General features: G+C 41.9%; 1 protein-coding gene across 2 annotated transcripts in view; it reads left to right on the top strand.

Moving 5' to 3' along the window:
* Window positions 1-15,549, top strand: part of LOC121004292 (zinc finger protein 692-like) — a 403,767-nt gene that overhangs the window by 386,285 nt on the left and 1,933 nt on the right. For both annotated transcript variants that reach the window (XM_040436456.1, XM_040436455.1), the window contains exon 10: window positions 13,962-14,061. In XM_040436456.1, coding sequence (XP_040292390.1) covers window positions 13,962-14,061 — 100 coding nt within the window. The remainder of the gene's footprint in view (window positions 1-13,961; window positions 14,062-15,549) is intronic.

Here is a 15,549-nt window from a genome sequence, read left to right as displayed (position 1 = left end):
CAGGCTGGAGATGTGATTTTTTTAACCCCTAACAGGTATATTAGACGCTGTTTTGATAACAGCGTCTAATATACCTGCTACCTGGTCCTCTGGTGGTCCCCTTTGTTTGGATCGACCACCAGAGGACACAGGTAGCTCAGTAAAGTAGCATCAAACACCACTACACTACACTACAACCCCCCCCTGTGACTTATTAACCCCTTATGAACCCCTGATCACCCCATATAGACTCCCTGATCACCCCCCTGTCATTGATCACCCCCCTGTCATTGATCACCCCCCTGTAAGGCTCTATTCAAATGTCCATATGATTTTTACGGATCCACTAATAGATGGATCGGATCCGCCAAACGCATACAGACGTCTAAATGGAGCCTTACAGGTGGGTGGTCAATGACGGGGTGATCACCCCATATAGACTCCCTGTTCACCCCCCTGTCATTGTTCACCCCCCTGTCATTGATCACCCCCCTGTAAGGCTGCATTCAGATGTCCGTATGATTTTTACGGATCCACTGATACATGGATCGGATCCTCAAAACACATACGGACATCTGAATGGAGCCTTACAGGGGGGTGATCACCCCATATAGACTCCCTGATCATCCCCCTGTCATTGATCACCCCCCTGTCATTGATCACCCCCCTGTAAGGCTGCATTCAGATGTCCGTATGATTTTTACGGATCCACTGATACATGGATTGGATCCGCAAAACACATACGGACATCTGAATGGAGCCTTACAGGGGGGTGATCACCCCATATAGACTCCCTGATCATCCCCCTGTCATTGATCACCCCCCTGTCATTGATCACCCCCCTGTAAGGCTGCATTCAGATGTCCATATGATTTTTACGGATCCACTGATACATGGATCGGATCCGCAAAACACATACGGACATCTGAATGGAGCCTTACAGGGGGGTGATCACCCCATATAGACTCCCTGATCATCCCCCTGTCATTGATCACCCCCCTTTCATTGATCACCCCCCTGTCATTGATCACCCCCCTGTAAGGCTGCATTCAGATGTCCGTATGATTTTTACGGATCCACTGATACATGGATCGGATCCGCAAAACACATACGGACATCTGAATGGAGCCTTACAGGGGGGTGATCACCCCATATAGACTCCCTGATCACACCCCTGTCATTGATCACCCCCCTGTCATTGATCACCCCCCTGTCATTGATCACCCCCCTGTAAGGCTGCATTCAGATGTCCGTATGATTTTTACGGATCCACTGATACATGGATCGGATCCGCAAAACACATACGGACATCTGAATGGAGCCTTATAGGGGGGTGATCAATGACAGGGGGGTGATCACCCCATATAGACTCCCTGATCACCCCCCTGTCATTGATCACCCCCTGTAAGGCTCCATTCAGACATTTTTTTTGGCCCAAGTTAGCGGAAATTATTATTTTTTTTTTTGCAAAGTCTCATATTCCACTAACTTGTGTCAAAAAATAAAATCTCACATGAACTCACCATACCCCTCACGGAATCCAAATGCGTAAAAATTTTTAGACATTTATATTCCAGACTTCTTCTCACGCTTTAGGGCCCCTAGAATGCCAGGGCAGTATAAATACCCCACATGTGACCCCATTTCGGAAAGAAGACACCCCAAGGTTTTCCATGAGGGGCATATTGAGTCCATGAAAGATTGAAATTTTTGTCCCAAGTTAGCGGAAAGGGAGACTTTGTGAGAAAAAAATATATATATCAATTTCCGCTAACTTGTGCCAAAAAAAATAATAATTCTATGAACTCGCCATGCCCCTTATTGAATACCTTGGGGTGTCTTCTTTCCAAAATGGGGTCACATGTGGGGTATTTATACTGCCCTGGCATTCTAGGGGCCCTAAAGCGTGAGAAGAAGTCTGGGATCCAAATGTCTAAAAATGCCCTCATAAAATGAATGTGGGCCCCTTTGCGCATCTAGGCTGCAAAAAAGTGTCACACATGTGGTATCGCCGTACTCAGGAGAAGTTGGGCAATGTGTTTTGGGGTGTCATTTTACATATACCCATGCTGGGTGAGATAAATATCTTGGTCAAATGCCAACTTTGTATAAAAAATGGGAAAAGTTGTCTTTTGCCGAGATATTTCTCTCACCCAGCATGAGTATATGTAAAAAGACACCCCAAAACACATTGCCCAACTTCTCCTGAATACGGCGATACCACATGTGTGACACTTTTTTGCAGCCTAGGTGGGCAAAGGGGCCCACATTCCAAAGAGCACCTTTAGGATTTCACAGGTCATTTACCTACTTACCACACATTAGGGCCCCTGGAAAATGCCAGGGCAGTATAACTACCCCACAAGTGACCCCATTTTGGAAAGAAGACACCCCAAGGTATTCCGTGAGGGGCATGGCGAGTTCCTAGAATTTTATATTTTTTGTCACAAGTTAGCGAAAAATGATGATTTTTTTTTTGATTTTTTTTTCCCTTACAAAGTCTCATATTCCACTAACTTGTGACAAAAAATAAAAAATTCCATGAACTCACTATGCCCATCACGAAATACCTTGGGGTGTCTTCTTTCCAAAATGGGGTCACTTGTGGGGTAGTTATACTGCCCTGGCATTTTAGGGGCCGAATGCGTGAGAAGTGGTTTGAAATCAAAATCTGTAAAAAATGGCCGGTGAAATCCGAAAGGTGCTCTTTGGAATGTGGGCCCCTTTGCCCACCTAGGCTGCAAAAAAGTGTCACACATGTGGTATTGCCGTACTCAGGAGAAGTTGGGCAATGTGTTTTGCGGTGTCATTTTACATATACCCATGCTGGGTGAGAGAAATATCTTGGCAAAAGACAATTTTTCTAATTTTTTATACAAAGTTGGCATTTGACCAAGATATTTATCTCACCCAGCATGGGTATATGTAAAATGACACCCCAAAACACATTGCCCAACTTTTCCTGAGTACGGAGATACCACATGTGTGACACTTTTTTGCAGCCTAGGTGGGCAAAGGGACCCACATTCCAAAGAGCACCTTTAGGATTTCACAGGTCATTTACCTACTTACCACACATTAGGGCCCCTGGAAAATGCCAGGGCAGTATAACTACCCCACAAGTGACCCCATTTTGGAAAGAAGACACCCCAAGGTATTCCGTGAGGGGCATGGCGAGTTCCTAGAATTTTATATTTTTTGTCACAAGTTAGCGAAAAATGATGATTTTTTTTTTGATTTTTTTTTCCCTTACAAAGTCTCATATTCCACTAACTTGTGACAAAAAATAAAAAATTCCATGAACTCACTATGCCCATCACGAAATACCTTGGGGTGTCTTCTTTCCAAAATGGGGTCACTTGTGGGGTAGTTATACTGCCCTGGCATTTTAGGGGCCGAATGCGTGAGAAGTGGTTTGAAATCAAAATCTGTAAAAAATGGCCGGTGAAATCCGAAAGGTGCTCTTTGGAATGTGGGCCCCTTTGCCCACCTAGGCTGCAAAAAAGTGTCACACATGTGGTATTGCCGTACTCAGGAGAAGTTGGGCAATGTGTTTTGCGGTGTCATTTTACATATACCCATGCTGGGTGAGAGAAATATCTTGGCAAAAGACAATTTTTCTAATTTTTTATACAAAGTTGGCATTTGACCAAGATATTTATCTCACCCAGCATGGGTATATGTAAAATGACACCCCAAAACACATTGCCCAACTTTTCCTGAGTACGGAGATACCACATGTGTGACACTTTTTTGCAGCCTAGGTGGGCAAAGGGGCCCACATTCCAAAGAGCACCTTTAGGATTTCACAGGTCATTTACCTACTTACCACACATTAGGGCCCCTGGAAAATGCCAGGGCAGTATAACTACCCCACAAGTGACCCCATTTTGGAAAGAAGACACCCCAAGGTATTCCGTGAGGGGCATGGCGAGTTCCTAGAATTTTATATTTTTTGTCACAAGTTAGCGGAAAATGATGATTTTTTTTTTTGATTTTTTTTTCCCTTACAAAGTCTCATATTCCACTAACTTGTGACAAAAAATAAAAACTTCCATGAACTCACTATGCCCATCACGAAATACCTCGGGGTATCTTCTTTCCAAAATGGGGTCACTTGTGGGCTAGTTATACTGCCCTGGCATTTTAGGGGCCGAATGCGTGAGAAGTGGTTTGAAATCAAAATCTGTAAAAAATGGCCGGTGAAATCCAAAAGGTGCTCTTTGGAATGTGGGCCCCTTTGCCCACCTAGGCTGCAAAAAAGTGTCACACATGTGGTATCGCTGTACTCAGGAGAAGTTGGGCAATGTGTTTTGGAGTGTCATTTTACATACACCCATGCTGGGTGAGAGAAATATCTTGGCAAAAGACAACTTTTGAAATTTTTTTATACAAAGTTGGCATTTGACCAAGATATTTATCTCACCCAACATGGGTATATGTAAAATGACACCCCAAAACACATTGCCCAACTTCTCCTGAGTACGGAGATACCACATGTGTGACACTTTTTTGCAGCCTAGGTGGGCAAAGGGGCCCACATTCCAAAGAGCACCTTCAGGATTTCAAAGGGCATTTTTTACACATTTTGATTTCAAACTACTTACCACACATTTGGGCCCCTAGAATGCCAGGGCAGTATAACTACCCCACAAGTGACCCCATTTTGGAAAGAAGACACCCGAAGGTATTCGCTGATGGGCATAGTGAGTTCATAGAAGTTTTTATTTTTTGTCACAAGTTAGTGGAATATGAGACTTTGTAAGAAAAAAAAAAAAAAAATCATCATTTTCCGCTGACTTGTGACAAAAAATAAAAAGTTCTATGAACTCACTATGCCCATCAGCGAATACCTTAGGGTGTCTACTTTCCGAAATGGGGTCATTTGTGGGGTTTTTGTACTGTCTGGCCATTGTAGAACCTCAGGAAACATGACAGGTGTTCAGAAAGTCAGAGCTGCTTCAAAAAGCAGAAATTCACATTTTTGTACCATAGTTTGTAAACGCTATAACTTTTGTCCAAACCATTTTTTTTTTTTTACCCAAACATTTTTTTTTTATCAAAGACATGTAGAACAATAAATTTAGAGAAAAATTTATATATGGATGTCGTTTTTTTTGCAAAATTTTACAACTGAAAGTGAAAAATTTCATTTTTTTGCAAAAAAATCGTTAAATTTCGATTAATAACAAAAAAAAGTAAAAATGTCAGCAGCAATGAAATACCACCAAATGAAAGCTCTATTAGTGAGAAGAAAAGGAGGTAAAATTCATTTGGGTGGTAAGTTGCATGACCGAGCAATAAACCGCTAAAGTTGTGAAGTGCCGATTTGTAAAAAGGGCCTGGTCACTAGGGGGGTATAAACCTGTGGTCCTTAAGTGGTTAATAAGGAGGAGCATTTACCTTATTTAACTAGCTTGGACCATATCTACAGTTTGCCAATTTAGTATTTAACTGGATGTACCTTACTAACCACCCTTGCACCAGCGATATCGGCTTTTTTCTTCTTTTGTACATATAGAGCTATATAAAACATTTAGTAGCTCTGCCTTTTCCTGATCCTTAGTGAGCAACCCCCATTACCATTATTTAGGGGACCTATCTGCTCAGACCTTGGCTTTTTAGCATTTATATATGTAAAGAATTGTTTGTGATTTTTTTTGTTCTCTTTGGCCACCTGCCATTCATTAGTATTTTTACTGATTTTTAGTAAGTTATTCTTTAAAGTTCTAAGGCTACACCCCTCAGATTTGTATTTTGAGTGCATTTTTTGTCATTTATTGCCCTTTTTACAGTAGCTGTGAGCCATGTGAGGTTTAATTTTAGCCATTTACACTTGTTACCTACCAGAGTAAATTTTGCAGTATAATTACCTAACGTAGATTTAAAGCTCTCCCATTTATCCTTTGTATAATGTGACAACGTGAGCTGCTCCCAGTCAATGCCCTGAAATGCTGCCATCAACCGTGTTTTATCCCTCCCAGCCACAGTTTCCTTTTTAATAGTTTTTAGTTACCCATACCCAGTGCCGATATTGATTGTCACCAAGGTTTCCTATAAGATACAACTAAGGCTGGATTGACACCAGCACCTGGCATTTTAATAGACAAATTAGCGCAGCATGCTTCTCTATTTTGTCATTTTTTAAGAAATTTGCGACAGAGGCCCCTAACAGAGCCTCCAAGTAGATGTGAACATAATCTAGGAAGTTGATGGACATTTAGCAGTTTGAATAAAGGGCTTTAGTATACAGTGGATATAAAAAGTCTACACACCCCTGTTAAAATGTCAGGTTTCTGTGCTGTAAAAAAATGAGACAAAGATAAATCATTTCAGAACTTTTTCCAACTTTAATGTGACCTATAAACTGTACCACTCGATTGAAAAACAAACTGACATTTTTTAGGTGGAGGGAAGAAAAAAAAATAAAATAAATCATGTGGTTACATAAATGTATAACTGGGGATGTAGCTGTGTTCAGAATTAAGCAATCACATTCAAAATTATGTTAACCCCTTAAGGACCGGGCTCATTTTAACCTTCAGGACCAGGCCATTTTTTGCAAATCTGACCAGTGTCACTTTATGTGGTGATAACTTTAAAACACTTTGACTTACCCAGGCCATTCTGAGAGTGTTTTTTCGTCACATATTGTACTTCATGACACTGGTAAAATGGAGTCCAAAAAAAACATTTTTATTTATAAAAATAAGAAAAAAAATTGCCAAAAATTTGGAAAAATTAGCAAATTTCCAAGTTTCAATTTCTCTACTTCTACAATACATATTAATACCTACAAAAATTGTTATTACTTTACATTTCCCATATGTCTACTTCATGTTAGGATCTTTTTGAGAATGACATTTTATTTTTAGGGGACGTTACAAGGCTTAGAAGTTTAGAAGTAAATCTTGAAATTTCTCTGAAATTTTCAAAAACCAACTTTTTAAGGACCAGTCCAGGCCTGAAGTCACTTTGTGCAGCTTACATAATAGAAACCACCCAAAAATGACCCCATTCTAGAAACTACACCCCTCAAGGTATTCAAAACTGATTTTACAAACGTCGTTAACCCTTTAGGTGTTCCACAAGAATTAATGGAAAATAGATACAATTTCAAAATTTCACTTTTTTGGCAGATTTTCCATTTTAATATTTTTTTTCCAGTTACAAAGCAAGGGTTAACAGCCAAACAAAACTCAATATTTATGGCCCTGATTCTGTAGTTTACAGAAACACCCCATATGTGGTCGTAAACTGCTGTACGGGCACACGGCAGGGCGCAGAAGGAAAGGAATGCCATACGGTTTTTGGAAGGCCGATTTTGCGGATTGGTTTTTTTGACACCATGTCCCATTTATAGCCGCCCTGATGCACCCCCAGAGTAGACTCTCCAAAAAAGTGACCCTATTTTAGAAACTATGGGATAGGGTGGAAGTTTTGTTTGTACTAGTTTAGGGTACATATGATTTTTGGTTGCTCTATATTACACTTTTTGTGAGGCAAGGTAACAAGAAAAGCTGTTTTGGCACCGTTTTTTTTTTTTTTTGTTATTTACAACATTCATCTGACAGGTTAGACCATGTGGTATTTTTATAGAGCAGGTTGTCACGGACGCGGCGATACCTAATATGTATACTTTTTATTTATTTATCTAAGTTTTACACAATGATTTCATTTTTTAAACAAAAAAAATCATGTTTTAGTGTTTCCATAGTCGGAGAGCCATAGTTTTTTCAGTTTTTGGGCGATTATCTTAGTTAGGGTCTCATTTTTTGCGTGATGAGATGACGGTTTGATTGGCACTATTTTGGGGTGCATATGACTTTTTGATCTCTTGCTATTACACTTTTTGTGATGTAAGGTGACAAAAATGGTTTATTTAGCACAGTTTTTATTTTTTATTTTTTTTACGGTGTTCATCTGAGGGGTTAGGTCATGTGATATTTTTATAGAGCCGGTCGATACGGACACGGCGATACCTAATATGTATACTTTTTATTTATTTATGTAAGTTTTACACAATAACAGCTTTTTTAAAACAAAAAAATGATGTTTTAGTGTCTCCATATTCTGAGCCATATATTTTTTTTTTTGGGCAATTGTCTCAGGTAGAGGCTCATTTTTTGCGGGATGAGGTGACGGTTAGATTGGTACTATTTTGGTGGGCGTACACCTTTTTGATCGCTTGCTGTTGTACTTTTTGTGATGTAATGTGACAAAAAATGGTTTATTTAGCACAGTTTTTATTTTTTACGGTGTTCATCTGAGGGGTTAGGTCATGTGATATGTTTATATCGCTGGTCGATACGGACGCGACGATACCTAATATGTCTATATGTCTTTTCCATATTTTTTACAATTATTTTTTACTTTATTTTTGGAAATGGACTCTTAGGCCTCCGTATATGCTTGGCTTGGGGCTGCCATGGCAACCATCGAGTGCCCGCCACAGCAGCGCGAGACCGATGGATGAGGTGAGGGAGCGCAAACCTCCCATATGCCGCGGTCGGCGCTGACCGCGGCATATGAGGGGTTAATCCACCGGATGCAGCAGAGATCCAGCTGTCAGTAACAGCCGGATCTCTGCTGCTGATCGCGGCACCGCACGCGGGGGGGAGGAATGACTGCAGAACGAGAACGCTCGTCCTCTAGCGCTAACTGCCGGCCATTCTCGTCCTGGGTCCCTAAGGGGTTAAATATGAGTCTGCATACACCTACCATCATTAAAAGTGCCTCTGATTAACCCCAAATAAAGTTCAGCTGCTCTGCTTGGTCTTTCCTGGTCCACAGAGAGCTTAAACCCATGGTCCACAGAGGCATTAGATATACCATGGAACACAGTGAAGACAGTAATCATCAAGTGGAGAAAATATGGCACAACAGTGACATTACCAAGAACTGGACGTCCCTCCAAAATTGATGAAAAGACGAGAAGAAAACTGGTCTGGGAGGCTTCCAGGAGGCCTACAGCAACATTAGATGAGCTGCAGGAATATCTGGCAAGTACTGGCTGTGTGGTACATGTGACAACAATCTCCCATGTTCTTCATATGTCTTGGCTATGGGGTAGAGTGGCAAGACGAAAAGCCTTTTCTTACGAAGAAAAACATCCAAGCCAGGCTACATTTTGCAAAAACACATCTGAAGTCTCCCAAAAGCATGTGGGAAAAGGTGTTATGGTCTGATGAAACCAAGGTTGAACTTTTTGGCCATAATGCCAAAAGATATGTTTGGCGCAAAAACCACACTGCACATCACCAAAAGAACATCATACCCACAGTGAAGCATGGTGGTGGCAGCATCATGCTTTGGGGCTGTTTTTCTTCAGCTGGAACTGGGGCCTTAGTCAAGCTAGAGGGAATTATGAACAGTTCCAAATACCAGTCAATATTGGCACAAAACCTTCAGGCTTCTGCTAGAAAGCTGAACATGAAGAGGAACTTCATCTTTCAGCATGACAACGACCCAAAACATCCATCCAAATCAACAAAGGAATGGCTTCACCAGAAGAAGATTAAAGTTTTGGAATGGCCCAGCCAGAGCCCAGACCTGAATCCGATTGAAAATTTGTGGGGTCATCTGAAGAGGGCTGTGCACAGGAGATGCCCTCGCAATCTGACAGATTTGGAGTGTTTTTGCAAAGAAGAGTGGGCAAATCTTGCCAAGTCAAAATGTGCCATGATGATAGACTCATACCCAAAAAGACTGAGTGCTGTAATAAAATCAAAAGGTGCTTCAACAAAGTATTAGTTTAAGGGTGTGCACACTTATGCAACCATATTATTTTATTTTTATATTTTTTCTTCCCTCTACCTAAAAGATTTCAGTTTGTTTTTCAATTGAGTGGTACAGTTTATAGGTCACATTAACCACCTCCCGACCGCCTAACGCACGGATGCGTCCGGAAGGTGGTTGATTCATTCCTCCTGGACGCATCCGTGCGTCATCTCGCGAGACGCAAGATTTCACAGGATCGGAAGGTAAGAGAGTGGATCTCCAGCCTGCCAGCGGCGATCGTTCGCTGGCAGGCTGGAGATGTGTTTTTTTTTAACCCCTAACAGGTATATTAGACGCTGTTTTGATAACAGCGTCTAATATACCTGCTACCTGGTCCTCTGGTGGTCCCCTTTGTTTGGATCGACCACCAGAGGACACAGGTAGCTCAGTAAAGTAGCACCAACCACCACTACACTACACTACATCCCCCCCCCGTCACTTATTAACCCCTTATTCACCCCTGATCACCCCAGATCACCCCATATAGACTCCCTGATCACCCCCCTGTCATTGATCACCCCCCTGTCATTGATAACCCCTGTAAGGCTCCATTCAGAGGTCCGTATGAATTTTACGGATCCACTGATAGATGGATCGGATCCGCAAAACACATACGGACATCTGAATGGAGCCTTACAGGGGAGTGATCAATGACTGTGGTGATCACCCCATATAGACTCCCTGATCACCCCCCTGTCATTTATCACCCCCCTGTCATTGATCACCCCCCTGTAAGGCTGCATTCAGACGTCCGCATGATTTTTACGGATCCACTGATACATGGATCGGATCCACAAAACACATACGGACATCTGAATGGAGCCTTATAGGGGGGTGATCACCCCATATAGACTCCCTGATCACCCCCCTGTCATTGATCACCCCCCCTGTCAGGCTGCATTCAGATGTCCGTATGATTTTTACGGATCCACTGATACATGGATTGGATCCGCAAAACACATACGGACATCTGAATGGAGCCTTATAGGGGGGTGATCAATGACAGGGGGGTGATCACCCTATATAGGCTCCCTGATCACCCCCCTGTCATTGATCACCCCCCTGTCATTGATCACCCCCCTGTCATTGATCACCTCCCTGTCAGGCTGCATTCAGATGTCCGTATGATTTTTACCGATCCACTGATACATGGATTGGATCCGCAAAACACATACGGACATCTGAATGGAGCCTTATAGGGGGGTGATCAATGACAGGGGGTGATCACCCTATATAGGCTCCCTGATCACCCCCCTGTCATTGATCACCCCCCTGTCATTGATCACCCCCCTGTCAGGCTGCATTCAGATGTCCGTATGATTTTTACGGATCCACTGATGCATGGATCGGATCCGCAAAACACATACGGACATCTGAATGGAGCCTTACAGGGTGGTGATCACCCCATATAGACTCCCTGATCACCCCCCTGTCATTGATCACCCCCCCTGTCAGGCTGCATTCAGATGTCCGTATGATTTTTACGGATCCACTGATGCATGGATCGGATCCGCAAAACACATACTGACATCTGAATGGAGCCATACAGGGGGGTGATCACCCCATATAGACTCCCTGATCACCCCCCTGTCATTGATCACCCCCCTGTAAGGCTCCATGCAGACATTTTTTTGGCCCAAGTTAGCGGAAATTATTATTTTTTTCTTACAAAGTCTCATATTCCACTAACTTGTGTCAAAAAATAAAATCTCACATGAACTCACCATACCCCTCACGGAATCCAAATGCGTAAATTTTTTTAGACATTTATATTCCAGACTTCTTCTCACGCTTCAGGGCCCCTAGAATGCCAGGGCAGTATAAATACCCCACATGTGACCCCATTTCGGAAAGAAGACACCCCAAGGTATTCCGTGAGGGGCATATTGAGTCCATGAAAGATTGAAATTTTTGTCCCAAGTTAGCGGAAAGGGAGACTTTGTGAGAAAAAAATAAAAAATATCAATTTCCGCTAACTTGTGCCAAAAAAATAAAATTTCTATGAACTCGCCATGCCCCTCATTGAATACCTTGGGGTGTCTTCTTTCCAAAATGGGGTCACATGTGGGGTATTTATACTGCCCTGGCATTTTAGGGGCCCCAAAGCGTGAGAAAAAGTCTGGTATCCAAATGTCTAAAAATGCCCTCCTAAAAGGAATGTGGGCCCCTTTGCGCATCTAGGCTGCAAAAAAGTGTCACACATCTGGTATCTCCGTATTCAGGAGAAGTTGGGCAATGTGTTTTGGGGTGTCATTTTACATATACCCATGCTGGGTGAGAGAAATATCTTGGTTAAATGCCAACTTTGTATAAAAAAATGGGAAAAGTTGTCTTTTGCCAAGATATTTCTTTCACCCAGCATGGGTATATGTAAAAAGACACCCCAAAACACATTCCCCAACTTCTCCTGAATACGGCGATACCACATGTGTGACACTTTTTTGCAGCCTAGGTGGGCAAAGGGGCCCACATTCCAAAGAGCACCTTTCGGATTTCACTGGCCATATACCTACTTACCACACATTAGGGCCCCTAGAAAATGCCAGGGCAGTATAACTACCCCACAAGTGACCCCATTTTGGAAAGAAGACACCCCAAGGTATTCCGTGAGGGGCATGGCGAGTTCCTCGAATTTTTTATTTTTTGCCACAAGTTAGTGGAAAATGATGTTTTTTTTTTTTTTTTTTTCTTACAAAGTCTCATATTCCACTAACTTGTGACAAAAAATAAAAACTTCCATGAACTCACTATGCCCATCAGCGAATACCTTGGGGTGTCTTCTTTCCAAAATGGGGTCACTTGTGGGATAGTTATACTGCCCTGGCATTCTAGGGGCCCAAATGTGTGGAAAGGAGTTTGAAATCAAATTCTGTAAAAAATGACCTGTGAAATCCGAAAGGTGCTCTTTGGAATATGGGCCCCTTTGCCCACCTAGGCTGCAAAAAAGTGTCACACATCTGGTATCTCCGTATTCAGGAGAAGTTGGGGAATGTGTTTTAGGGTGTCATTTTACATATACCCATGCTGGGTGAGAGAAATATCTTGATAAAAGACAACTTTTCCCATTTTTTTATACAAAGTTGTCTTTTGCCAAGATATTTCTCTCACCCAGCATGGGTATATGTAAAATGACACCCCAAAACACATTCCCCAACTTCACGTGAGTATGGCAATACCAGATGTGTGACACTTTTTTGCAGCCTAGGTGGGCAAAGAGGCCCACATTCCAAAGAGCACCTTTCGGATTTCACCAGCCATTTTTTACAGAATTTGATTTCAAACTCCTTACCACACATTTGGGCCCCTAGAATGCCAGGGCAGTATAACTACCCCACAAGTGACCCCATTTTGGAAAGAAGACATCCCAAGGTATTCGCTGATGGGCATAGTGAGTTCATGGAAGTTTTTATTTTTTGTCACAAGTTAGTGGAATATGAGACTTTGTAAGAAAAAAAAAAAAATCATCATTTTCCGCTAACTTGTGACAAAAAATAAAAAGTTCTATGAACTCACTATGCCCATCATCGAATACCTTAGGGTGTCTACTTTCCGAAATGGGGTCATTTGTGGGGTGTTTGTACTGTCTGGGCATTGTAGAACCTCAGGAAACATGACAGGTGCTCAGAAAGTCAGAGCTGCTTCAAAAAGCGGAAATTCACATTTTTGTACCATAGTTTGTAAACGCTATAACATTTACCCAAACCATTTTTTTTTTTACCCAAACATTTTTTTTTTATCAAAGACATGTAGAACAATAAATTAAGAGCAAAATTTATATATGGATCTCGTTTTTTTTGCAAAATTTTACAACTAAAAGTGAAAAATGTCATTTTTTTGCAAAAAAATCGTTAAATTTCGATTAATAACAAAAAAAGTAAAAATGTCAGCAGCAATGAAATACCACCAAATGAAAGCTCTATTAGTGAGAAGAAAAGGAGGTAAAATTCATTTGGGTGGTAAGTTGCATGACCGAGCAATAAACCGTGAAAGTAGTGTAGGTCAGAAGTGTAAAAAGTGGCCTGGTCTTTCAGGGTGTTTAAGCTATGGGGGCTGAGGTGGTTAAAGGTGGAAAAAGTTCTGAAATTATTTATCTTTGTCTTTTTTACATCACAGAAACCTGACATTTTAACAAGGCTGTGTAGACTTTTTATATCCACTGTATGTGGAAACATTCTCACTTTTTTTTTTGTTTGTTTTCTCAGACCGGAGGGACTTTATCTGTGAATTCTGTGCACGTGCATTTCGGAGCAGTAGTAACCTCCTCATACACAGACGTATTCATACAGGGGAGAAACCACTTCAGTAAGTTAACATTAACTCTGTACGATAGAGAATTTGCATATACTGTATTTCATTACTGTATTTTTCGTTTCATAACGCACCTAGGTTTTAGAGGAGGAAAACAAAAATAAAAATATTGTTCACCAGACTTACGATCAGAACCTCAATTTTCATCATAACTTAGATTAGACCCTCCAATCTAACCCTCCTCTTCTGCCGGTCACGCGCTGACCTGATTAGTGCAGCATGCTTCTCTATTTTGTCCTGTATTTATTAAGATATTTGCAACAGAGGCCCCTAACAGAGACCCTAACATCCGCTCATAGTGCACTCCTATGTGCACTATTTACTGATGCTATATGCCCTATTAACTGACGCTATATGCATCTATGCCCCTTTTGATGCAACCCATTATCTTATTGGCCTTGGCAGCAGCTGCCTGTCACTGGTTTCTGGAGCTTAGTTTGCTGTCCACTAAAATTCCTAAGTCTCTTTCCATGTCAGTGTTACCCAGTGTTTTACCATTTAGTATGTACTGGTGACATGTATTTTTCCTTCGCAATATAACATATCAAAAGTTTTTCATAGTACAGGGAAACTTTAAAAGGGATTTCTCTCAATGGCATTTATCAGAATAGGTGAAAGATGTCTGATTGTTGGGGTGCTCCACCCTTGGTCCTCCACTCCACCTCCACCAACCCCATCTTGAGCCTTCAATTTGGGTGTGCATTGAGCAGGAATTTGAATGGAACAGCAATCTAACATGCGTACTGCCACTTCTTTCAAAGTCCGTGGGACTGATGTCAAGTACAGTACTCAGCTATATACACTGCTCAAAAAAATAAAGGGAACACAAAAATAACACATCCTAGATCTGAATTAATTAAATATTTTTCTGAAATACTTTGTTCTTTACATAGTTGAATGTGCTGACAACAAAATCACACAAAAATAAAAAAATGGAAATCAAATTTTTTAACCCATGGAGGTCTGGATTTGGAGTCACACTCAAAATTAAAGTGGAAAAACACACTACAGGCTGATCCAACTTTGATGTAATGTCCTTAAAACAAGTCAAAATGAGGCTCAGTAGTGTGTGTGGCCTCCACGTGCCTGTATGACCTCCCTACAACGCCTGTGCATGCTCCTGATGAGGTGGCAGACGGTCTCCTGAGGGATCTCCTCCCAGACCTGGACTAAAGCATCTGCCAACTCCTGGACAGTCTGTGGGGCAACGTGACGTTGATGGATAGAGCGAGACATGATGTCCCAGATGTGCTCAATTGGATTCAGGTCTGGGGAACGGGCGGGCCAGTCCATAGCATCAATGCCTTTGTCTTGCAGGAACTGCTGACACACTCCAGCCACATGAGGTCTAGCATTGTCTTGCATTCGGAGGAACCCAGGGCCAACTGCACCAGCATATGGTCTCACAAGGGGTCTGAGGATCTCATCTCGGTACCTAATGGCAGTCAGGCTACCTCTGGCGAGCACATGGAGGGCTGTGCG

Source organism: Bufo bufo, chromosome 6, assembly GCF_905171765.1.
Source record: "Bufo bufo chromosome 6, aBufBuf1.1, whole genome shotgun sequence".
Classification (NCBI taxonomy): domain Eukaryota; kingdom Metazoa; phylum Chordata; class Amphibia; order Anura; family Bufonidae; genus Bufo; species Bufo bufo.
Note: the sequence above shows the minus strand (reverse complement) of the source record. Positions and strands in the feature narration are given on the sequence as shown.